Genomic DNA, 24,519 nt, shown 5'->3' with positions numbered 1-24,519 from the left:
TGTTTTCAGGAAATGTCAGTGGTTTAAACAGCTTGGGAGCTACCTGAAATTATTTATTTTTGTGAAACCCAGTGTAGAACAAACCTTTTTTTTGTCCCATGGGTCTCATGGGAAGGAGGTTTCAGTTTGTAGATCACACTATTATGCTGCTTTCTCAGTCATCCCCAATCCCACTTAATTAACATTACGTGTGTATATATGCTATAGTGGTGAGCTTTATGCTAAAATTTAGTCTTTGTTTTAATTTGGTGAATGACTTTAGTGTACTGACTGCTGGCAGAAGTGTCACAGACCTTGTGGTTTCCATAGGGATGATGGAATTTCTCATAATTGTTTGCATAGATACTGATAAATAGCTGCCCTTCCTAAGCTTGTTTTTGTGTGGAATTGCTGTAGCTGCAGTGAGGTATCAGGTACAATCTGGTTTTGGTTGGATGTTCAGGGCAGGTGCCACATCTGAACTTCAAAACCTGTTTATGTCCACTCTGCAGCAAAGTCTGCTCCATCTTGCACAGTTGTAGTATAGTTCAATTCACAATAACAACAAATACTCCCAGGCGATCTGCTGGACTGATGCCAATGTACTGAAGTGCACCTTTTTGTCAGAGCCAAGCTCTGAATTTACTGCAGGCAGCAGAGCATCAGTACAGCCCTGATGTACTTTTGGTCCTCTTTTAGCATCTCTTACCCAGGATGCTGACTTAGGCACCCACACAGCTACAACTGTGCATTTCACCATCACAGCCAGAGCTCAGGCAGCTTCTTATCTCTAAAGGAAATACTCTGAAAAATATTCACCTCCTCAAATAAAGGATGTCCACCAACACTTGTTACATCTTAGTGTTCTGTCCTAGTTTGATACCTTTGAATGATCATCTTTTGATGAAAGAGAATTCCTGCCTGCTGTGGCAAATACTCTAGTTTTTTAGCTTTACAATGCCTCTGTTCCTCTGAGGTCTTGGTTGTCAGCTGTGAAAGAAAATGTCTGCTTTTTGAGCTGGGGATTTGCAATTCTGTGCTCAACTGCCTAGGCACAGAAATGGTCCCTCCTCTCGTCCCCATTCTTGTATATTTGAGTCATGCGCATAAAAATGTGTGTAACCACTTATCCCTGTGATTTCTTAGAGACCTGTAAATACTGATTTTCATCCAAGGCAGATCTTCTATTTTTTTCAAGTTTCAGAGAAAACTGAATATTTACATTTGCCCTTTGCCTTCCTATGCCATGCTGTTTCACGTAAACAATAGTGCAGCATCAGGAATGCAATTTTGTCATCCCAAATTACTTCCTTCTTGGCTATCTCTCCATATGGACAGCCTGATCTGTCACTCCTAAAGCTCTTTCTGCATGGCTGAGATCCAACTGATGTCAAAAGGAATCCTGAAGCCAGCTACTTTCCAGGTACTTTTTGATGTAAGGAGTTTGTAGACAGGTGGGGTCTGTCTCCTTCCAAGTAATAAGAGAGAGAACAAGAGGAATTGGCCTCAAGGGGAGGTGTAGCTTGGGTATTAAGAAAAATTCCTTCACCAAAAGGATGGTCAGACACTGGCACAGGCTGCCCAGGGTAGTGGGACTGTCACTATTCCTGGAGATACTTAAAAGATGTGTGGATGGGGTACTTGAGGAGATGGATGACTGGCGGCCTTGTGTGACAGATTGGAAAAAGTGATGTCTCAAGACATTTTGGGATGCATGTATGCGGGGAGCAGGGGCAGGTCAGGCCTTGGTCTGGTGAGGCAGTGCCCTGCTCTGTACACCCCACCCTGGCAGCGGCTGCCAATCTGTGGCACACTGGACACAATGTCCCACACCCAACCCCTGAAGCTCCCTAATACAGCTCCTGAGTGGCCAAATGACCAGAAGCCCCACCTGGGGGAAGAGCCCAAAGGGTATTTTAAGGCCACAGGGCATGAGCACTCATGTCTTGACCCTACCTCTCCTTGGAATTTCTATCAGAACACCACTGGAATCCAGGAGCTGGTAGCTATATATGTCTCTTTCTATACCTCTTCTGTCTCTCTCTTTCTCCTAATTCCCTCTTAGAATTTTTGAGTAATTTAGAATTGAATGGGCTTAAAGTTTGTTAAGTTGAATGGGCCCAGTTAATTCTTTGAGAAGTGTTTTGTACTGATTGAATGTTACACTAAACCTTTTCCCAAAGCTCCTCAATTTTCTGAAGTTGCCGGTAAAGTTCTTCTTTGTTGTTTTGATCTCTTGAGAATATTTTGCCAGCACTTCTCCTGTGCATCTAACTCAGTGTATATGAACAACCATAAACCCTTTTAAAAGCCTCATCAGCTGAGTTGTTTGGGGCCTTACACCTTGGCAACACTTGACTTTTTCTAGTGACAGTTTGCCTAGATTGAAGGTTTTGACATCTTGGAGACATTGGTTGTAGCCTGTGGTCAGCCTCCAGCCTTTGTTAAATGCACAAGTCCCAAGAACAGTGATTTTCCATATGTGCACTGTATCCTATGTAATATTTTGTTCTGTAAATGCAAATAAAATATTAATTTAAAAAACATTGAATTTTAAAAAGACTTAAGAATCTCACACAGCTCTTCAGTACCTGGTACAGATCAATGTAGTCTGAGGGACCCCCATCTGGAACTGGATGGCTAGAGAAGCAGGGGCAGTGGGACCTCAGCTGTGGCCAGCCTGGGGGAAGGAGTGGAGGCCAGATGGAAGGCAGGGAATGTTGCACAAGCCAGGACAGGCTCCTCACACTATGACAAAGGCCCCTGTGTGTCCCCAGTCTTGAGCAATTCCCTGCAAATATACATATTTCATTTTAGGACTTGGGTATTTAAACAGTACTTTCCTCCAGGTATTTATCACAAAAAGTTCAATTGATATGTTTTGAGTTATAAAATAAGAATAAATAAATTATTTTCTGCAAAGCCTTCTGCAAATAGAAACTAAGGGGAAGCTCTTTGCTGGTATACACTAAGGATGCAAATATACCTGTTCATGCAAAGACAAGATGCTGGCAGCTGGTGAGCAGTAGGTAAGGCAGGGTTGTACCTCCAGGGACACCAACATTTGAGGGTCTGGGATCTGCATCTAAGGGAATCTACTGCAAAGTTAGAGGAAAGCTGAGGAAACTTGTTGAGACAAGGCGATTTGTTCTGTGGTGAATTTCTTCTGAAAAAGACAGCACTTGCACAGATGCTGCCTTAATCTCAGCCTCCATGTGCAAGTAGCAAATTAATTTGGGTTCTGAGACCTGCTTCAGTGTATTTAACTCCTTCTGTACCTGAGCACTTGCTATTTCACCTTCTAAGGAAATATAACTAGATTTCTAGCTGATTTTTTGAAATATGACAGAACTGAAAAAAATGCTGGGAATTGCTCTACCTCCTCCTAGTCACTCAATGTTAGTGGAGTTTTGTTTCAACAGTTTTTTGTTGTAATATCCTTGAAAAGGATGTGCACATACATGCTTGGCAGAAAAATAAGTCAATTTTCTTGCATGTCTTTCTGGTGTGTGAGAAAAGATATGAAGGAAAAGGATTGTGATGAAATTTTCTGTTTCCCTCTTTGCACTTAGTAATTTTCCTCTGACTTTTCTGCTCGAGAAGACAGTTGGAAATTGCTGCTTTCTACCTTTGTGTCAGACTCTTAATTAGCAGGAGCACACAGCCTGCGCAGCTGGGGCTTTGATGCCTTGCTCACTACTGCTTCCCACTCAGAAGAATTTCCATTCATTCCGTGTTGGTATCCAGCCCAAAGCCCTGGCTTCCCCCTGAGACCCTCAGCGTGTCTACAGGACTCCAGTTTAGTATTTGCTGGAAGAGCTGCAATGATGCTCCCTTGCTAGACCTACAGGCTGCTGGTTGGAGCCATAAGGGAACGGGAGGAAGAATTAGCCTGTGTGTTTATGTGGTTGTGCTCCAGTAAATATTTTGATGCATCTGCAGCCAGCTCTGGTCTGAGGGAATCTACCTAGCATTTAAATTTTGATGGGGAGCTGTTTTGAATAATAACAGTGCAGCCGGCTGTGAGTCAGTGCATGTGTGTTGACTTAAAAAAAAACCTCAAAGCTTAACGCTTGCTGAATGCCGAGCTGCAGTGCTTTGCTTTTTCCCTCCTCCTTCCTTCTTTTCTTTCTTGTCTGGACTTCCTCTGTTTTGTTTTGTTCTTGGGGGCATTTCACATAGATTTTTTCACTGTCAGTGGAGGGGTGCGGTAAGAGGAATAAAAAAAAATTCCAGCCAAAATAAATCCTCCCCAAAAACTCACGAGTAGCTTTGCAATGGGTGCTGTCATGGGTACGTTCTCTTCTCTACAAACGAAACAAAGAAGACCATCAAAAGGTAAGACCTCCTGTTATGCTTTTCCTTTCCCTTTGGTTTATTTGCTGTGGGAGACATTTGCATGGGGAAGGGAGGAGAAAATGAACATGTGCCACTTGCAAGTAACCTGGCAATGTTTTTGTGAGGGGTAATTTGCAGAGGAGAGTGGGAGGCTAGATAGTGTAGAAAACATGGGCATGAAGAAATTGCTGTGGAGGGGCTTGGGGGCTGAAAAGAATCTGAAATACTGTAATCCTTCATGCAGGTATGTATGAGGAGGAGAAACTCAGTGGCTTCATATGCAGAGCTCTTGCAGAAGAGACCTGTTTATTTCCAAATCTCATGCTGTATAAACCCTTTGTAGAGGGAATAAAATGTAGACATACAACAAATTCTCCCCAATACCTTCGGGTTTCTGTCTCAGGAAGTATTGTTAGAGTCAGTGTTGCATATTCAGTAATCCAACACTAAGCGTGCAGTACTAATGATGTGTGCTTTATAAAGATTAGCAAGAGGGGAAAAAATTAGGATGTTTTTGTAAGGAATGAGAGAAGCAGAAGCTCATGAAAAATGAGAAAGTGGTAATTCCAGGGATTTTAATCCTTAAATCTCTAAATATTGCCTATAAATGCTGATTTTTAGGAAGGTCTGCTTTGTTTAGTATTTGCTTGAAATTTGCTCAGTTTTCTTCAGGGTTAATTCAAAAATTCTGGGGTGTTGCTGAGGAGAAAGTTGAAAGCACTGTCAGTGGCACATCCATAGCTTACAGAATGAGTATTGTTTAGAAAAAAAAAGGAAAAACTCTATAACTTCTGCAATATTTGTGCTATTTAGAAATATTTCCTGCCCGAACCTCTGCATTTTACAGTCTCTTGGTATTTCTAGGGAGGTCTCTGTTTCCACTGGATCTGTTTCTCAGTTCATATATATGCTTTTGAACTGCAAGTTGGTATGGATTTTCTTGCAACTTAAATTGAAAACTGTCTTAGGAAATATCAAACACCAATTATTCATGCAAAAGAGAAGTGGACAAGGACTGTGAGGAGGTTTGTGGCAAGTTTGTGAGCAAGAGTAATGTTCCTGATACCTGTAGTGTAACGTTTTACGTTAGAGTGTGTGTACATGGTTTACAGTTCACTTTTCTGAGTTATTGTAATGCCCCCATGATTGTGCAGTTTTCTGGGACATGTATAATAATGCTTAGAATGTAAGAAGGGCTGTGTAACCATCTAAGCACTGAGTTACACTTAAAGCTCAGAGACTTGTGTTTAGGCACTGCAGTACACAAGAACTGAACAGGATGTGCTGGGCATGGTGGCTGCCGTGACACAAAGGGGTGTCTTTCTTTCAGTCAGAAACCTGGGAGCTGGTTTTCACTAATTATAGATAATTTGTGGCTGAACATATCCATTCACTGTGACTTTGTCTTGTGATTGGCTCTGCACCCTAATGGACGCAAGCCATTCTTTTGGTTGGAGGTCACCTGCAGTAAAAGTCCAGGATATGGTCACACATTTTAACCTTTAAAATGGAACCTTTATGATCTTGCTGATGGCTCTTGGCAGTGGTTGTTCAGCTGTATTTATCAAAACCTGTGTTCCCAGAGTTATGTCTGTTATGTCCTCTTGGCTCTGATGTGTTATCTGTGTGTGGTTTGCTGGTGTGTTTTACACTGACTGTTAGCACTTCACCTTGTGAGCAGTGAAACACTAATGTGTGCTGGACTTGAAAACAATCTGAAATTGTTCTTTGTCTGTGAGTTAAATAGTCAATCACCACTACATTATGGACTGACTCCTTGGTGCTGCCCAGATGTTCCCTTGGTATCTCCTCAACCATCCTGGTGGCCTCTACCAGACCATGCTTTACCATGTCCAAGTCTGTCTTGGTCTGGGGAGTCCAAAATTGGCCCCAGTACTCTGGCTGTGCTTGCCCAAGTGTTGAGCAGAGAGAAAGGATCATTTGTCCCAGTGTTTGCTGGTGTGGCTCTTGGTGCAGCTTGATGTGGGGGCTTCTCTGCCTGAGGGCAGCCGGCAAATTGTGCCTGGGTGCCATTGCTCCATTGGCTATTGCTAAATTTATCTTTAATTGAGTAAAGTGTTTATTATTGGATGATCACATTATTTCTTATTTCTTATTATATTTATCTATTTGTGTTTATCTGAATATTTCAGGATGTATGTAGTAGTTAAATACTGCTGATAAAACAAGGGCTAGATCCACACCTCTACAAATGCTCTCTCATGCTGGTAAGTATGTGCTCCTCTAATCAGAGCAGCTCATGCCAGTGTCTGAAGCTCTGATTCTCCAGTGTAATAAAGTAAAAGCAAAAAGAAGTCATTGTTTCAAGAACAGGTAAAATAAACAGGTCATGTCTAAAGTAAGGAGGTTCCAGAGATCAATTAATACCAGGAAGCCCATGGTGGGTCAGGGACAAGTGGGTGCAAGTGGCCCCTGTTGAACACTTGCAGCTTCAGCACATGGAGCTGTTTCACTGCTCACACATACCTCTGCCTGTGCCACTTGTCCTCATGTCCTGCTTGTGCCTGGGTCTGGGGTGTTGGCAGTGGGACTGGGAGCTGATTTGGTTATTCCAGCTATGAGCAGCAAGGCTAGAGAGGACATATTAACACTGTTCAATAATATGAGATTAAATTGCTTGTTCTAATGAAAAAGGGGATCCTGAATCAATAAAGGCAGGAGTGACACAGAAATTGTGAAGTGGAGAGCAGTGGTCCATCAAGCATGAGCCCTTGTCTCTGGGAGAGGACAGAATTTTGCATTTGTACAGGAGGACATCATTCACTTGGCTCAAATGTGAAAACTTAGTCCAGTATAATTGGGCATTTTGTGTTGGTAGGTTGGGACTCACATGCCCTGTCCTGCAGGATAAAGATTTTTACTTCTTAGCCTTGCAATCCTATCAGTAAAGTGCAAAAGTTTTCCCTGTTCATTGAAGTGTCCTGAGGCAGTCTGTGAGATTTGTGCTGTTCACTTTGGGAGTGGCTCCGGGCAGTTCCACTAATTATTTTTACATTTCATCAGGAATTGTTTCCTGTTGGGATTCTTGTCTGCTTTTTCCAGCATTCTGAGTTGACCTACTAAAAGTTAATACCTCTTTCCACCACGTTCATTTCACTTGTATGCCAGGCCAGCATTCCTGGGATGATGGTGGAGCCTGGCTGAGGTCCTGGGGACAAGCCAACAGTGAGCCAGCAGCAAAGGTGGCTGGTGGTCTGCTGGGCTGTGCTTCGCAGAGCTTCTCCAGCAGACTGAGGAAGGTGATGCTCCTCTTCTGTGCAGCACTGGTGAGACATCTACAGTGTTGTGTCTGGTGCTGGACTCCCCAGGATGGAAGAGACTCAGTAAGCTGTGTCTACTGGGGGACCATGATGAATATGAAGCAATTGGAGCATTTGACATACAAGGAAAGGTTGAGAGAGCTGGAATTGTCCAGCCTGCAGCAGAGGAGGCTCAGGGAAATCTTAATCAGGGTGTATGAATACCTGAGAGGGAGGAAGTAGAGGTGATGGAGCCAGGATCTTCTCCCTGGTGCCCAGGGGCTGGCCAAGGGGAAATGGGCACAAACTGAAACAAAAGAAATTCCAGTTGAGAGTAAGGGGGGGAAAAAAATTACTGTGATGGTGACTAAACACTGGAAGAGACTCCACAGAGGGACTGTGAAGTCTCCAAGCTTGGAGGTACTCAAAACCCAAGTGAATATAGTCCTGAGCTGTAGTTAACCCAGCCTTGAAGAAGGAACTGGAGGTCCCACCCAACCTTATCTACCCTCTGGTTTTGGGATTACTGTCACTTTAAAAACCCTAAAGCTACAAGGACTTGAGGTATTGGGATCAGGAAGTAACATTCAAAGCTCATTATGAACCAAATGCCAACAAAGGTGACTGTTTGGTCTTCTTGTTTGTACATTAGTAGTTAGTGCGTAGACAGATGGTTGAGATGGAGTTGAGACTATCAAGCTGCTTGTACAGTCTCCTGCAAATATAAGCAATAAAGCAATAAACGAGGGGAAAAAACCCCATCAAAACCACAGCACTGAAAAGCAGAGGCCAGCACAGCAGATAGTGCACACACAAACGCCTCTCTGATTTCAACTATATGCAGAAATAGAGATTTTTTTTTTTTTAATGTTTTTAGAGCCTGCATCCAATCATGACCAAATTTGTGGCTAGAATCAGCCGTTTCTGTATTTACCATGGAAACATTTGGATTAGCAGATTGCTAAAGCAGGGGGAATTTCTAGTTTTAACTGTTTTCTGTACCCCTGAGTTCTTTTGTTTGTTCTCTAAATATGCACTCACCCCTACCTCCCCCAGTTAAAGTGAAATATAACTTGAATATTTCTCTATACCTGAATCTTGTTTGGATTGGAGCTACAGTCTCTGACCCTGACAGCAGCAGCAAGCAGCATAATTTTCTATTGGTAATCTGCTCTCTTAAATGTGAGAAACCATGTTTTGATTGAAGACCACCTAAACCTAAACTAGCAAGAGGAGTCTGGCACTGTTGTTTAATTTTGCTAGAGCAAACATCAGAAATTCACTTTGCTTAAAATGTCAGTTGTGAGATTTTTATAGCAAGTAACTTCTAGGTTTTATTTTGAAATGGCTTATTGTCCCAAATTATCAGGTTTTCAAGTGGTTCACTTACCAGGAAACCAACTCTGCTTGACTTTGCATTCTTCATAAGAACATCAGATAGCCCTGAGCTCCTAAGGTTGCTGGGTCATGACTGTACCCTTTCAGTTCCCCGTGCTAGAACAACCTGCTTCTCTGCTCAAAGGGTGTAAAAGTGATTCAGTAGACTTTCAAGGAACTGGCCCTTTTCCAATGGAGATGATAGATTTGAGCAGGGAAGCTGCCTCATAATTTACTTTGCCCTGTACATACTGTTGCAAAATAAAAGCTTTGAAACTCCCCTTCTTTTGTTTCTTTCTGCTCCTCAAAGAAACTTGACAGCTTGCAACTGTTGTGAACAAATGTATGTGTTCTAAAGACTCAGACTGTGCTCTGAGTATTTTCTGAATAGAGAGAAGATTAGTGCTCCCCTGTTTTCCTTCTAGAACAAGGACAGCATTGTTCCCTCTGGCTGGAGACCTGAGCAAGTACTTGAGAATGAAAAAAGGGCTGACTTGGTTTCTCCTGGCTCTGCCCAAGAGCCAATGTTTGGCACTGACACTTCGCTTTTTCTCCCTAGTCTTGTCTGATTGCCATCTGATACAGCCTGGCAGGTCAAATCCACGGTCATCTGCCTGCACTGAAAACTGAGGTTTTGACAGGCAGGTTTTTTCAGGGAATTATCTTTGTAGAGAGTGTACAGAAGAGCATTCGGCAACAAAACTGTTTGATATAAGCACTCAAATCAGAAACAATTTGGAGAAATTGTGGTGACCATTAAGTGCTTGTCAGAACAAGCCTCTTGGCATGAAGCGTTTTGGTTTCTTTTCTGGAAGTGCAGAGAGGTGTGTGGGAGGCTGCTCAGTGTCACAGCAGCCAAACATCCTGGCCATCACACCTGTGATGGGTGGCTCAGAGGTGAGGGAGCTGTTTGTCCCAAGCTTCCCTGTGTCCTTCCAACCAGAGTTTATCTGAATGTGGGGTTAGAGTTGATGAGGTCTTACGGACTCGTGACTACTTCCAATCCCCACTTCTCCATCTTTCAGCCAAAATGTCTTCAGCTCCTGTGCAGTTGCTAACTCTAAATTTCTTCCTTTGCCTTCAAATGACTCCTGGCAGTGAGGCAGAGTGATCTCAAATAGCTGATCTTAAGAGTGGATAGCAATGATAAAATTAAAATAAGCTATGTGTGTTCCTGATTTCTTCCCACAGGCAATTTCAGCTCCTGGCTGAAATGCTGCAGTCAGACACATGGATGGAGGAAAATACACTACAGAGTGTTGCTACATTAGCCTACATGCGTGCTGATTTCCTGCCCATGGGTACAGATACTATATGTATCTGTGCATGCAGCATATCCATGCAGAGTCAAGAAATCCCACCACAGAGAAAAGAAGGGATCAGAGACTTCAGCTCTGCAGGCCAGTTCTTTGAAGTTTCATTTTTTTCCACAATAATTCAAAAGAGTAATTCAGAAAATACTTTCTAACTTTCAGCCTTGATAATATTCCAGCCTTTGTCATCACTATCTCTTCCAGTGTTCATTACTGGATATTTGATGTTTGGAATGGGCACTACAAAGTAGCTGGATGTTTTGCAAGTGAGAATATTTAATGCTGTAGATGTGAAAAGCTTTTAGAACTTAATACACTGCAGAAGTTTTGAGCAATTCCTAGCTTTACAGTTGTTAATGTCACCAAATATATATATGAGAGTCAGTAAGGGTTGTACAAAGTTTTTGAAGAACAAATTGAAGTAAAAAGCACGGTAAGGTAAACCAAGACAAGTTATAAAGTCATTCTGATTTTAGTCAAATGTGAGAGGAAAATTATTTCTCCAATTACAAACCCCTAGTCAAATAGTTTATTTTCATATTTATTTAAACTTTGTTAAAAAGACTGAAGATTTACAATTTTTTCAAATGTGGATTTATTTTTTTTAGCTGAAATGTTTCATTATTCAAAATTGTTATTAGTTATAATTATTCCCTGAAACTTTCCAAACACAATTAATTGGCTTGTGATTTATTGTAGTTTTAGATGTGAATGAGTAAGTGTGACTGTGACTTCCTTGCAGTGGGTGACAGACCTGGGTGATTATGTTAAGTGTTGTGTTTCTTATTCAAAAACATTACCCAGAGAATGTCGTGGCACAGAGAAGCAGAAAGCTTGAGTACCTGCCCAGGGTCTCTGTGTCCTGTTGCTGCTCACACCATGGCTATTTATAAGGTAAGAACCTTCTGCATTTCCCTGAGAGGCACTTTCCAGCAGGTGCAGAATGCTCTAGGCACCTCATACCATCCCTGCAGGAAGGGGCCCAACGGCCTTGGGTACCAACTAAGAAATGCAGGCAACAGCTGTATGGTAGCCTAGCAGCATTTCTAACCAAAATATATTTAGGATTCCAAGCAAAGTAGTTATTTTTTTTCTATTCTTCTATTTGTTTGGGATGCCAAAGGGAAGGGGAGTAACTGTTATTATAAGATGGATTGTACTTAACAAATAAAAAATCATTGAAAGTAAAAACTGCATCCATGTTTTCAAAATAGACAAGTCAAAACTGAAGGCAGCTGTGCCCAGATGTCTCCAGTCTGTGTTTGGCTGTCACTGACGAGTGATGTCTGTCCAGACTGAAAAGGATATAGATAGTGGTCAGTTCATCTCTACCTTACTTCTGCCAGCACTGCTCAGTGCAGAGAGGTTCTGAAGAGTTTGAACAGAGCACAGTACAATTGATTAGAGGTTCATGGGCAGGATGTGGGTCTGGAGGAGGCAAGAGATGACGGTGTGCTAGCAGGCAGGCATAGGGCAGCGGAGTTAACAGGGGGGCTGAGCTGGTATTTGCAGGCAAGGCCAAGGGTGAGCAGGCAGTAAGGGGAGATGGCCTGGCTCTGGTACCAGGATATTTTAAGGAAGACATGAAAATGGTAACAGAGCCATCCTTTCCTGCCACAGCTCTGCTACATCTGTTTGGCTTTCCTCAATCCAAACATTACTTTCTTGACATAGTCAACAACCACAGCTCTTCACATACATTAGTGTTTGCTTTTCTCTCTCCAACTTTTTCTGTGGCTGGCTGGTTGGTAAGTGCCCAAAATTTCTGTAGATGGCCACAGCTACAGTCTGTAAAAGCTAGGAGGCACAGGACCTTTTACATTGTGGCTGAGAACAGCAAATGGAGAACAAGGCTATGAGGATACATGCTGTGCTGCTGGAGGTAGGTTTCTAGGAAACCCATGTGACCATGGCATTGTTTTACTAAGGGCTCCTGAGTGTCACTGGGAGGGAGAAGCAGAATTACAGCCTGCCAGAGATCAGTGCTGAACATCACGGGCTTTTAGTGCTCTGACAAAATACATGTTTCTGCCTGTCAAATTTATATGCAGGAAAATATGGATGAAACAAGCGCTGTTCACAAGATTTACTGTTAGAGCATGGCTTCAGAAGCACAGCTGAAATGTTTTGACAACTGTTCTAACTTTGCTGCGTGCAGCTCAGGGCCAAGCTCCCAGGTAGGTTTTCCCAGGCTGCTGTTGCTCTAGTCTAGTGAGTGATCCTGCCCATCAGCCTGTAATAAATACGAGAGACCAAATTCAGTAAATCAAAATTTAGAATTTTATTTTGAGACAAAATAACAGTCTCAGATAGCCACAATTAAAAGGGACAGCGTCGAACCCCGGGGTTTCGGCGCCGGGTGAACACGGTAACACACTCTGTCAGTCTGTCACCCCCTCAGTTCACATTTTGGTCTGGGGCTGCCGATTTTTATACACTGGTTCACTGAGAGAAAATCGGGACCCTAAGACTCCCTCTTCTGAGGCAGCTTCATTAGATATTCATGTTCAGGTTCTGGTGGGTTGAATGGATTTGTGCTGGAGAACAATGTCGTGATTGCTGAGTCTGGGTACGGTGTAGAGATGTTAATGTCGGGCGGGGACGGATAAGATATCGATCTGATGTAATCATTCGGTCCTCCGGGTTCTCTATCTCCCTTTTCCGTCCTTTTGTGTTTTCCTCTAACGATTCCCGGCAGAAATTTTCTCGTGTCCCTTTTCGTGTATTTCCCGGCATAGCTTCCTTGTGTCCCTCCGTGTAATCTTCAACAGAGAATTCCCTGTGTCCACCTGTGCTGTTTTAGTCACAGTTAACCCATTGTATACTCGATTAGAAATAAAACTTGCTCCTTATGGTTATCATTACATTTACAGAGAATGAATTACATATTATAACATTTAACACGAATTAACGTTAGGACATATATCACAAGCCCCATAGATTTTTTGATAATTAGCTGAAACCTCAGGCAAGGCCCCTGATTTAGCACATCAAACTGCATGAGCTGAGGGTTGCTCCCTGTGGGGTACAAACAGCCATGTAAAGGATGATGCTGTTCGCTCTCCAGCTGTAAAATGTTGGGAGCCAGCAAACATCTGTGGGAAAGGACAATGTCCCTTAGGGAAACTCTTTCATCTCATGCAGGTGAGCTTTGTGGTGCAGTGGGGAGCATCAGCACTCCTTTTCATTCCTAATCGACACAGTTGGATTGACTGTTGAAAGGACTTGTTGACCACATTGCCATTTGAACCTGGAGCAGTACATGAAAATTAAAACTGGGAGGCAAGAAACTTTTGTGTCAGTGCAGAGAGGATTGTTGCCTGCTAATCCTAATAAGCCAGTGTAACTGAATTGGCACACTGGTTTACATGCTTCACTGAGAGTGTGAAACGTGACCCCAAACTGTGGTACTGGCACTCCAGAAACTGAAGGCATGTCCTTGTGTGGAGCTGAATCCCTGTAACATGTTTTTGTTTTGGTTTGGTTTTTTTTTAACCAATATTTTAACATGGGAGCTGATAGAAGGTCTGATTTGCAGTCTTGTGCATACAGAATTAGCCAGGTTGCAGACAACTGGAGAGAGAGCTACATGAAGGCAGGAGGAAAATTCTGCCAGGGTGGTCATTTGTATGTACTTAACAATGGGTAAATGCAAGCATGTGCAGTTCTGCAAAGGGAATCTGATCCCAGAAGGTCCTGTCCTGTTTGTGTAGGCAGCACTGGACTTGCGTGTAAAGCCGGTTTGGTACTGGGACAGAAAGTCAACCAGAGACTGATGTATCAGGAAAAATGCCTTTCATTTCCAGGGCTTTAAGGCATCAAAAGGGGCTATTTACATTAGCAATTTGTCATCCTCTTCTTGGCAGGAGTTAAGGATGTTATAGCTGAGTCCCATCATTTCTAATCACCTCTTAAATTGAGCACTGGTCTGCCCTAACTCACTGCAGCCCTCTAGGAAAGTATGAAGTAAAAATAAGGGAATTTTCTAATCATGGATTTTCTGGGCAATGCCATTAGCTATAGCACTTTACATGACTACATTTGCACTTGCCTTTCTTGTAGATGATGTTGTCTTTTCTCTTTCTTCTGTTCTTATTATTGATGGAGGTGAAGTACTTGCAGTTCAAAAGTTCATGTGGTGCAGGAGAGGAGCGTGCTGTGTACACTTTCCTCAGGTGCTGGTTGCTGTGGCTGCTCAGCAATGCAAGGAGAGACCACTGTGTCATTCTGAGTGTCACCCACAGCCCAGTCACATCCAGGTGAATGCTGTGCTGGGTAAACATGGGGCTATATATGTTCAAGCAAATGCATTCTCATGTTGTGGATACTGCTGTAAAACCTACAAAGCCCATCAGTTTTTAGACTAAAAGTTTGGTTCAAACCTGAAACTGTTCTTTACCTCGTGGGATTTGTGAGATGTTTTGGAAACTGTGGAAATGCTTAGACTTGGAATGAATTTTGCTATGGCTCTTTCCATTGTTTTTATTCAGCAAAACTGTCCCTTTATGAGTTGTTGCCTGAAAATTATTGATGGGGGAATGACCTGGTAAAAGTGCTTAACCTCCATCTGGATTAAAACCAGGCTGCCAGGTGTTGGAAGCTGCTGGGGTGTGCCAGAGCTGAGGCCAACCTCACGGGCTGCAGGGCCATAAAGCGCAGGCACAGCTTTGCTGCTCCCCTTTGTAGGCATCTGGCCTTTCAGAGGAACATGCTCCCATTTGGAGACCAGTGCCCTAAAATGTCAGTATAACTTAGGACCAGACCCTGTATTTTTAGTTAGTATGCCTGAATTCTGTGGGGAAACAACGTTTTTAAATATTTAAACAAATATAAATAAATGCAAGGGACATGTGCATCTGGTAGTGTTTTCCACCTGCAAGAAAGTTTCAAACCCTACTGAACTCCTGAATAAACAGAAGCAATTTAGTGCACCTTTGAGCCTCTGAAGAAAGGCTTCCTTGCAGATGCCCACACACATCACATTCATTTACTTAATGTTTCTGTCCTGTTAGCCATGAACACGGAGCAATCTGTTTAAAGAGCTTCATTTCCTTGTAAATTAGACTGCTGAGACAGGACGAGGTGGGAACGATGCTGCAGGAAATCTGATTTCCTCTGTGCTTTTCCTGTGACCCGGTGCAAGTGCCAGGTCTGCATCTTCACAGCACCTGCTGCTCTGTATTTGCCAGTCTGCAGGTTGGGGACATGATGCTGCCGAGCTGAATTCGTGCCCTTGTGCATCTGCATCAGCTTGCTGTCCTTTTTTATGTGATAGCTGTTAGAGATGTAGGATTTTGCCTGAGTTAATTGTTTGTCACTGGCCTGCTTGTTGTGAGTTAGCTCTCAATCGTGAGATTTAGGAGAGTGGGAGTGCCTTAACTAAGGCATCATATTTCATGTTGTGAGTGCTGCTTTGCAGTGTCAAACAGTACAGAGACCACAATGTAGGGGTGTTTTGAAATCAGTAATGGTTGTGGACAGTGGTCATAAGGCTCCAATGAAAACACTTGTGGTCATCCACAAATGGGAATGTTTGAGTGTGTCTTTTCCCTGGTGCCAGAGCAGGCAGAGAAAGCTGGAACCCTGCAAAGCTAAGCTGGGATGTGTGTCCATGCAAATGAGTATCATCTTCCTGAGGAGTCCGTGCAGGCATAAGATCTTGTACAGAGTGAACAGATATCAGCAATAACTGCTCAAATCTTTACGTTTTAAATCCCATGTCCGCTTTGAAGTGTGTCCTTTATTCTGATTCAGGGCAAAGTGCCCCTCCTTCATCAGGTTGAGCTTGCATCAAACAAAGTGACATTTGTTAAGGGCAAAGTAAATTTTCTATTTTGCTCCTGTTTCCCTGATTTTGAGTCTGATCTTTCAGTAAATAACATTTTGTATTTTAATCCATTCTCTGCTGTGAAGGGTGGTCTGAAGGTACCTTGAAGTGGGGAGTGAGCAACTCAGAGAGATGGAGGTGTTCATTTCTATGCTGGGAAAAATGGAAGAATATTACTTAAATTCTAACAAAGATAACATTAGGGTGGTTTCTAAGCCTGGTTCCCAGAGAACAACACATTTGTTAACTGAATGTTTCTGGTACTAGTAAGAGAGCCTTGAGCTGATTTACATTTCATGGTCCACATAAATGTGGAGACACTGCCAAAATGATCTCTTTCCTACTTCTATTTTCATTGTTGGCATTCCAGAAAATTGAGATAAATGTTTTTCCAACTGTTTGATTCTTTGTTTCATGCATATGCATTTCTGGGACATGCAGTTCTGGAGCATGAAGCTGAGTGCACATGCCTGGAGTCTCTGCAAGCTTGTGTAGCTTTGAAGTAGATAATCTAAAGCATAATTAAGATATTTGCAGAATTAAAGAGAATTTAGAGGAAAAGGAGTAGATATTTTAAATTCCTGTAAATAAACCCAGTCTCAAAACCAGAGATGGGTTTTCACCTGCCTTCTGCTTCCATCTTAGAGGTGTTTATTGGACTGTGAAAGGAAAGGAGAGATTTACAGTATGAAACTGCTCATAGATATGAGAAAAATCATTTTTTACTGGCTCCTGTTGATGTTCACCATAATGATCATATTACAGAAGGGATTTATCAGTTAAGAGTCTTGAGTGCTAAATCTGCTGACACATGGCAGTGCAAGGAAACACTGTACATAAGCTGGATAGCTTTATTTTTGCAGCACTCTAATTAGGTACCTTCATAAAACAGACACGTAGATTTGTAAATCCTGCTCCCAAAATCTCCTTGCTCTTCAGCTGGAACATTTCTAGGATTCTCAATTCAAACATCTCAATCTGCCACATGTCTTATTTTCCCTGAGCCTTGGTTTTTAAACTTCAGCAGCTATTAGGAAAACCTTACCCTGCATCCTACAGCATCCTCTGAGGAGGAAAGTTTGAAGCCATGAACTAATTGCTCAGGAATTTAACAAATCTTGTCGAGTATAATTCAAGCCTGGAAAGTTTGGGGCTGGATTTGCTGCCAACACTGCTCTCTCCAGGGAATCCCTTCCCATTTATTCTGGAGTTGCACGCTTCGGTAATGCAGGAGGGCAGAGAGCAGATTAACATGTAGATTAATTCTCAGCTCTAGCTCCCCTTGGTGCTAGTAACCTACTTACAGGAGTGGCAGCGCAGGCTCAGTGTGGGCTGGGGAGGATCGTCTCGCCCGGCAGTGCGCTGTGGCTGCAGCACCGCCAGTGCCTCTTCAGCAGCCAGCTTGGGTAGAGATTGACGTTTCGAGCAGTGGAAAAACCTCTTGTGCCCAAGTAGGGTGAGAGGGCCCCACACACCTGATTATTCCAAGTTGTTGAAACAACTGGCCTTGGAAGCAGGGGAGAGGCTTGCACAAAAATGGGTGGTGTGTCCCTTGGGTTCTGAGTAGAAATGTACTTTGCTTAACATCTTACTCTCGAGTAGCCTCCACAGGTTCCTTTAAAGCCAAATAGGGCATGTCTTTCTGTGCAAGGGTGGCAGGCAGAAGTAGGACGAGATTTTGTCCTTTTGCAGTATTAATACAGATAAAAAAAAAAAAAAAAAAAAAAAAATATATATATATATATATATATATATATAAATGAAACTTTGGAGAGACTTTATTTTTTTTATTACAGCTAATATTGTATTTGGTGTAAACCACAAAACATGTTTTGATATATTCTTTCTCCAGTGGAAAAGAGAACAAGAAGGAGAAACAAAATTTACTCTTGATTGAAACCTTTTGTACCCTAAATGTCTTTTTTCCATGAAAGGTAATGTTCAGAAAGACACATTTCATTGCTGAAGCCCAAAGAAAAAAGACAATATGGCCAGCATTTCAGCCATGTCTTCTGAAAGAGTTTTAGCAAGTGTGTGGGATAATAAATCACCAACATCAGCCTTGGCACCTGTACAGGGTGGAAGAAGAATATAGCATCACTCTGGTCTATCCATTTTCTCCCACATGAAATAGAAATCATCACATGAGCTATGTTAAAAGAGCTTCTGCATGTGCAGTGTCTATATGATTTACACAATTATTTAAATATCTGTAGATATCAACTCTCTGAGGATTTTTGTCTGTTATGAATCACATCTTATGTTGTAAATTTATCTGAAAATATCGTCTTTTACTGAGGTATTTACAAAACTTAAAATATTTTTGGTAATTATTTGTAAATATTAGCTCTCTTGTCAGCAGCAATGCTTTGGATTTTTTTGTCATAGAAAAGTGGGAGGGAACGACTGTTTTCACAAGTGAGAACCAAATAATTCAAAGTAAAGTGTTGGATTGGAGTAATTAAATCCAACAGCAGCAGGATAGTCAGAGTGAAGTTCAGCCGTGAGACTGTGACGGCTAAAAGCAGCTGTGCTGCATGCATGTGTGAAGTGCAGGTTGGTGTTCCTCAGAGAAACCTTCCAGCTGCACCTCTTGCATTCACCAGGCCCCGTGGAAGCCAGAGGAGTTTGGTGCTGCTGCTTTTCCAAAGTGTCCGGCAAGTTCTTCCAGAGGGTGATTGTTTAGTAGATTCCTTGCATGAGCCTGTAGAAGTTTAGCCATTGACTGGGCAAGTTGTATTAAAAAGAAGACATTAAATCACTAAACAAAATCTCTTTTGAACTTGCCCAGTATCTAACTATTGTCTGCAAGAGGACACTGACAGGGCTCCTGCCCTGCCTCTTTGAACTCATGCACATCTCCTTGTGCAGCTCTCAGTCCTGCTCTGTTCTCCCTTGCCCTCCACATGGTCTGGGCTCCTGTGTTGCCAGCTGTGCTCTTCATCCCATTGTCACAGGCTTGGACACAGCTGCACTGCAGTTTGCTCTATGGGCAAACACACTGAAAGCTCTTGGGTTTTTCCACTGCTTTTGGGCCTGTGTGGGGGTATTGTCCCTACAGCTGCTCTGTTGTGCTCATGTGTGGTTCGTGTCAAATGCAATCATTGCTGATGATTAACTAATAGCTTTGGTATACACTGTAGACTTTTCCTGGATTATAAATCAGTTCTCCTATATGCAAGTCCATAGCAGCTCTGTGAGCAGCATGCTGTAGAAAGCATCTCAAACTACAGGATGTATGGGCATAAAACTTCTCTTGTTCCTTGCCAAACTACCAATGCAAACTACCAATAAGTTTCATCTTAAGCAAAGCAACAGCATTGCCTGAGGCTACTTCCACCCCTGCTCTAATAGCCTTGGGATCCTGGGGTGACCTGGGTGCCCGAGCTGGTACAATTGTGAATTTGGTGAAATCATTGTACATACAGTTCAGAAAACCATTTGTGCACTGCTTAGAAACTGCACCACTTATTTTATAGAGAAGGATTATTGGATTAAGGTAAAAAATTTATAAAGTGAACAGCAAGTTCTTTGTTTGTTTTAAAAACCTTTATTGCCTTCATCCAAGAATGTTGTCTATCTGTAATATAGCCTTTGTGGTGACAAATGGTTTTAATATTTGTCCCAGTTTGTAGCTTTTTCTTTTTTTTTTTTTTTCCCTTTTGTCAAGCATGGCAGAAAAAGGAGGGATTAATACTGAGAAAAGTTTGGAGCTACCTGGGCTCAGAAATACTCATCTCATCTTAGAGTATTCCATTTTCTCTGTCCAGCTTTTCAAATAAGCAGATTAGATTTTGCCTGAACTGATGACATTAAGCCTTCAAAAGATGAAGGTTTACTTTATTAAGTTCTCTCAAGAAGAAGCCCAAGGTCTAGTCCCAGTCTTACTTAGTATGACAGCCTGTCCCCACTGTTTCACCACTTCCTAAACCTCAGGGACAAGCTAAAAAAATAAGAAAAAGCAAATGAGGGTTTTACCCTTGGCAAAATGCTTTTTTTCACTCCCTCACTGTCATGCCTGGCACAAATCTGTCTCAGGAAGCCACTGTTGGAGACTGGGACTGAGATGACTGAGAAGATGGTCAGGAAGTTCCAGCCTGAGTTACAGCCCTGTGTGTCCTCAGAGTGGACTGGTGTAATCTTAAGGAACACAGTAAGGGGTTAGGACAGGATGAGGAAGAGGTCATGAACATTCATTAGAAAGGAATGGCATCTCTGTGAATATGAGTATAAAAGCTAGTGTCAGGAGCCCACATGTTTATTTTTGAGGTATGATATTAATCTCTTTCTAGGACATGCAAGATTACCTCACCAGGGTTTATGTGTAAGTTTAAACATAACAAACAAGTGCCACACAAGCCAGCTCAATATTTTTCTGTGGATACATGCAAAATTACTCCATGGAAGAAGCGAAACTTTTTCTATTATAAATGGCATGAATTTGTAGTATCAACAAGTTTCTTCTTATTTCTGCATGTTCCCCAATCTTAGTCAAGGGAAGAGGATTATTTGGGATCAATATGTAAACAGAAAATGCAGAAGGAAAAATAAATAGAGAAAAGCAGATAATGTTATCAAGATGGCAAAGGGAATCCAAAGGTGTGTCAGCTTAGTCACGAAAAGCCGAGGGAAAAATTTGCTTCTGTCAAAGCAGGTTGTAGGGGAATACAAGCAGGTAGGACAGATGCCAGAGCAGCTCAGTGTGAGCTTTTTGATCAGCCCTAATAAACTAAGTATTGTACAGCTGCTCTGAGGTTTTGATTTCACTTGGAGGAGAAAGTGACCCATTTGGTAAGGGGTTTTTTTTGTTTGTTTGTTTGCTTGTTTGTTTGCTTGTTTGTTTTGTTTTCTGGGGTTTTTCTGTCTGTGTTGGGTTTTTTGGTTTGGTTTGGTTTTTTGTTTTGTTTTGTTTTGTTTTTTCCTTATAATTCATGCTGCCTTATTCTTAGTGCTTTGTCTCACGAACCAGAGGTGAGGAACTCTCTGGGGCGGCAGTGCCTGATGAAGCCTGGACTATTGTATTGCCCCTATGTAAAGGGAGAGTTTGGGTCTTGGAAACCTTAAGGTCTACTATTGTCACAAGCCATGTGAGACAGGACAGGTGGGGGCAGTGACTGATCACAGCAGAAGCTCCATAGCACCAGCAGTATGGACACAGAAATGATCCGTTCTCCTTCTCCCTGCTAATCTGTTTTCCATGGCTTGAGAATTAAGTGTATAATACACAGGGAAAAAATAACTCATGCTATACAACCTATTATTAGGCTACCAAAAAAATTCACTGTCATCCAACTCCTTTAGCTGTGGACCACTAGTAAACTGTGTAACATGTCTCCTTTATCTTATTTTCAGTAGTTAAATTGCATCAACAAAGTGCAGAGTCTTATCTATTACCATAATTAGCAAGTGAGGATGGCAGGAGATTGTCTCTGAAACCAGGAAGAGGATAAGGGGGATAGGCTTTGCACTCAGAGTCTTACTGAAGGCTCTGAAACAGCTCAAGAAGCAGCAGACATCAGTTTCCCTTTTAGCCGGATGGGAATGGGTTAGGTGGGAGCTTTAGAGTCTGATGCTTCCCATCTCATCTGTGTCCAAGCATATGCAGGAGAACAGTTCTTAGATGTTGTGTGACTGGCAACACAAAAGTGTGAACACTAGCTATTCCTCCTCAGTTCAACCACCTCCATGTGTCCTCCAGATACATCTCTTTTAATCTTGTTTTCTTCTGGTCTAGTCTCAAAGATGACTCAAATCTGTGAGGACTTGCTGGGGTAGCAGGGCAGAGCTCCCTCCTCTCTTTTGCTGCTAGTTTATTCCCTTCCTCTGCATCATGGTCAGGATGAGCACAGTTGTTTGTCAACAGTGAAGCTTCAGAGCTGTATACCTAAAAGTTGTGCCCTGCTTAGTTTGATGTGCAGTTTGCATAGCACCATCCCCTTGCCCAGTTGGAAAACCAGCAAACTACAGGGAACTGAGGAAACCTTGGTGACAGCTGAAACAGAGATAAATACTTCAGCTGTCAAAGCTCTCACATTTTCTCAAAAAGCAATAAATAACCAAAATAAATATCTCTGGATGTTGTGGAAGATGATAGTGTTATGCCACTGTCCATGTAGCCATGGGCTATGGGCTGCTAAAACAGCATTTTGAGTCGTTGGATGTTTCTCTTGGTGTGAAAAATGCTCAGTGTCACCCTTCACGTGAGGCTTTGAAGTTTTCCTGTAGGATTAGTAGGATTTAAAATTTTTGTTTAGGATTAGTGAGCTTGAGTCATTAAAAACAGATATAATCACGGACAAAGACCCTCTAACTAAGTTAGAAAGTGGTATGTTTATTCACCAGCGGGCGGCACGGGAGTCATCTCCGAAAGGCGTGGCCGCCCCGAACAAGGCTCTTTGCTCTCTATTTATTTTCCATGATCTTACATACAATACATATGCATAACCCCAGCACCTCCCATCCCCTCTCTGTACTAAAATTAGGCTATTAGTCCTTCATGCATGGGCAATTCTTCTCTTGAATTGGGTTGGTGGTCTCGAATTGGGTCAGTGGTCTCAAAGGATGAAGTCAGGAGAGTCTTCATCAGGTCTCTGTGACCCTCTGGCACAATCCAAAGTCCCCTGCTTCGTGATTGATTGGTATGAAGTCCAGGTGCTGGCCATTGTTCTTAGTGGTTTCAATCTGTTTGCTTACTCCAACTTTCTTCTATAAACATACTAAAATTATAATAATTAGCTCTAGCTTAGGCATCTAATAATCATTAACCTACCACTTACTAATCTAACTTACATCTTGATCAATATAAATTGCTTTTAACCCTTAGCTAAAATCTTAACTCTTTAAAATCATGATTCAAGCTTGTATCTGCATAGGACATCTCTGGAGGCCTTTAATAAAGCTATCAAACAGGTTCTGCTCATCCAGCTTTAAAACTGCTGTATTTTGAGTAATAAAAAGGCCTTGGTGAAGAAATTATTCCTGATGCAGATTGTGATGGGGTGCTGTCCTGCTGCCAAAACATCTGGGCTGGTCTCCAGGTGTTTTAGTACTGTTGTAATTGCTTCTTGATTTCAACATCCTGCTGGTTTTGAAGCCATTTTTTTCAAATATCTACTTTTCCTACTATGTGATTCTCCTCCTTTTCTTTCTTTTTGTATTCCTGATACTCTCTCCTTTCTCTGAGTATTTTGCTCTTTCTTTTTTACCTCTTTCCACTTCTTTGTTCCTCCTGTGGGGAGTAATCTTGTAACTCCTTCCCACTGTAGCTGCTCAGGAGAGCAGAGATTTCTTTCACAGGTGGATGGTTTGAAGGGAAAGTGGGTGGATTACACCTGAGAGAGACTGAGCCTTAGGCTCCCACTCCTCAGCTACCACTGCCCTCCTGGCTTTGGCGTTTCAGCTTTCTTCAAAGCCCAGCAATCATCAAAAATTATGCAAAGTCCTTCTGACCCTGGTTAGGGTAACCCTCTAAGGTTACCTCTATGTGCCAATATTGAGTCTTATTCCTCCTGAAAGCCCCCACTGTGATGACCTTCTGAAAAGCATTTTCTGTACTATTTAAATTTTAAGCACTGGAACATTCAGAAGGGAGAGAGCTGGATGCCAGTGCAAAGCCTTTGGAGCACAGAAACCTCACAAAGGGACTATGTGTTTTGTGTTCACTACAGAAGTTTTGTACTCTATCTTTTTTGGGGCTGGATTTTCTCCCTAATGATTTTCTCACCCCACTAAGTTTTTATTAATAGTTTGGTCATCTTTCAGGAGCTAAGAATTATGCCCATTGCTTTTGATTAAGATTCACGCTTTCCTAATTATTTCCATACACTTCTTCTAAAGATTATAAAGAGATTTTGCAGCAGCCAATAATTCTTCTTAGACCATCCTCCATGTTTTATAGTGATTTCTGAGAGATGAATGTGCTTCAGTTAATGTTGATGCACCCTTTTACTGATCTCTGTGCTGAAATATAGACTGACGTAAAAGTAATTGTAGCAGTTCCAGCAGTGTTTCTTCTGACTAGGCAGAGCCTTGCTCTACAGACATTAATTGCCTGCACTTTTTAAGACTAGACAATAAGTTACATTAATCACTAAAAATTGATTTCAAATAGTTTCAAAGTTATAAACCATTGATCAGTAAAGGTGAGAGAAAATGCTGGGGCCTTTGGAGATTTAGCAATTCATTCATTACTGTGAACAAATTCAATACAAGGAATGAATCAATGTCTTAACTTGCCAGCAATGTAATGTAATATTTAATAAAATATTGTCCCACAGAATCTAGTGCAGACCAGACTGGTATTTCTTTCATGTGGTATCTGAAAAATGACTGTCCTTACCCCAGTGAATTGCTGTTTGATATTTTTTGCAGAAGAGAGTATGAAATAACAGTGCCTTTTCCCCAGGCATGTGTCCAACTTCCTTTT

The 24,519-nt window shown here is 42.0% G+C and overlaps 1 protein-coding gene across 9 annotated transcripts in view; it reads left to right on the top strand.

The window, feature by feature from the left end:
• Window positions 1–24,519, top strand: part of LOC120759074 (Kv channel-interacting protein 1) — a 332,257-nt gene that overhangs the window by 106,032 nt on the left and 201,706 nt on the right. The window contains exon 1 of one of the 9 annotated variants that reach the window (XM_040077969.2): window positions 4,023–4,317. The exons of the other annotated variants lie outside the window; for them this stretch is intronic. Coding sequence (XP_039933903.1) covers window positions 4,257–4,317 — 61 coding nt within the window. The 5' untranslated portion in view covers window positions 4,023–4,256. Of the gene's footprint in view, window positions 1–4,022; window positions 4,318–24,519 lie in introns of those variants that run through there. 9 annotated transcript variants of the gene reach the window in all.

This window comes from Hirundo rustica, chromosome 14, assembly GCF_015227805.2.
Source record: "Hirundo rustica isolate bHirRus1 chromosome 14, bHirRus1.pri.v3, whole genome shotgun sequence".
Lineage (NCBI taxonomy): Eukaryota > Metazoa > Chordata > Aves > Passeriformes > Hirundinidae > Hirundo > Hirundo rustica.
Note: the sequence above shows the minus strand (reverse complement) of the source record. Positions and strands in the feature narration are given on the sequence as shown.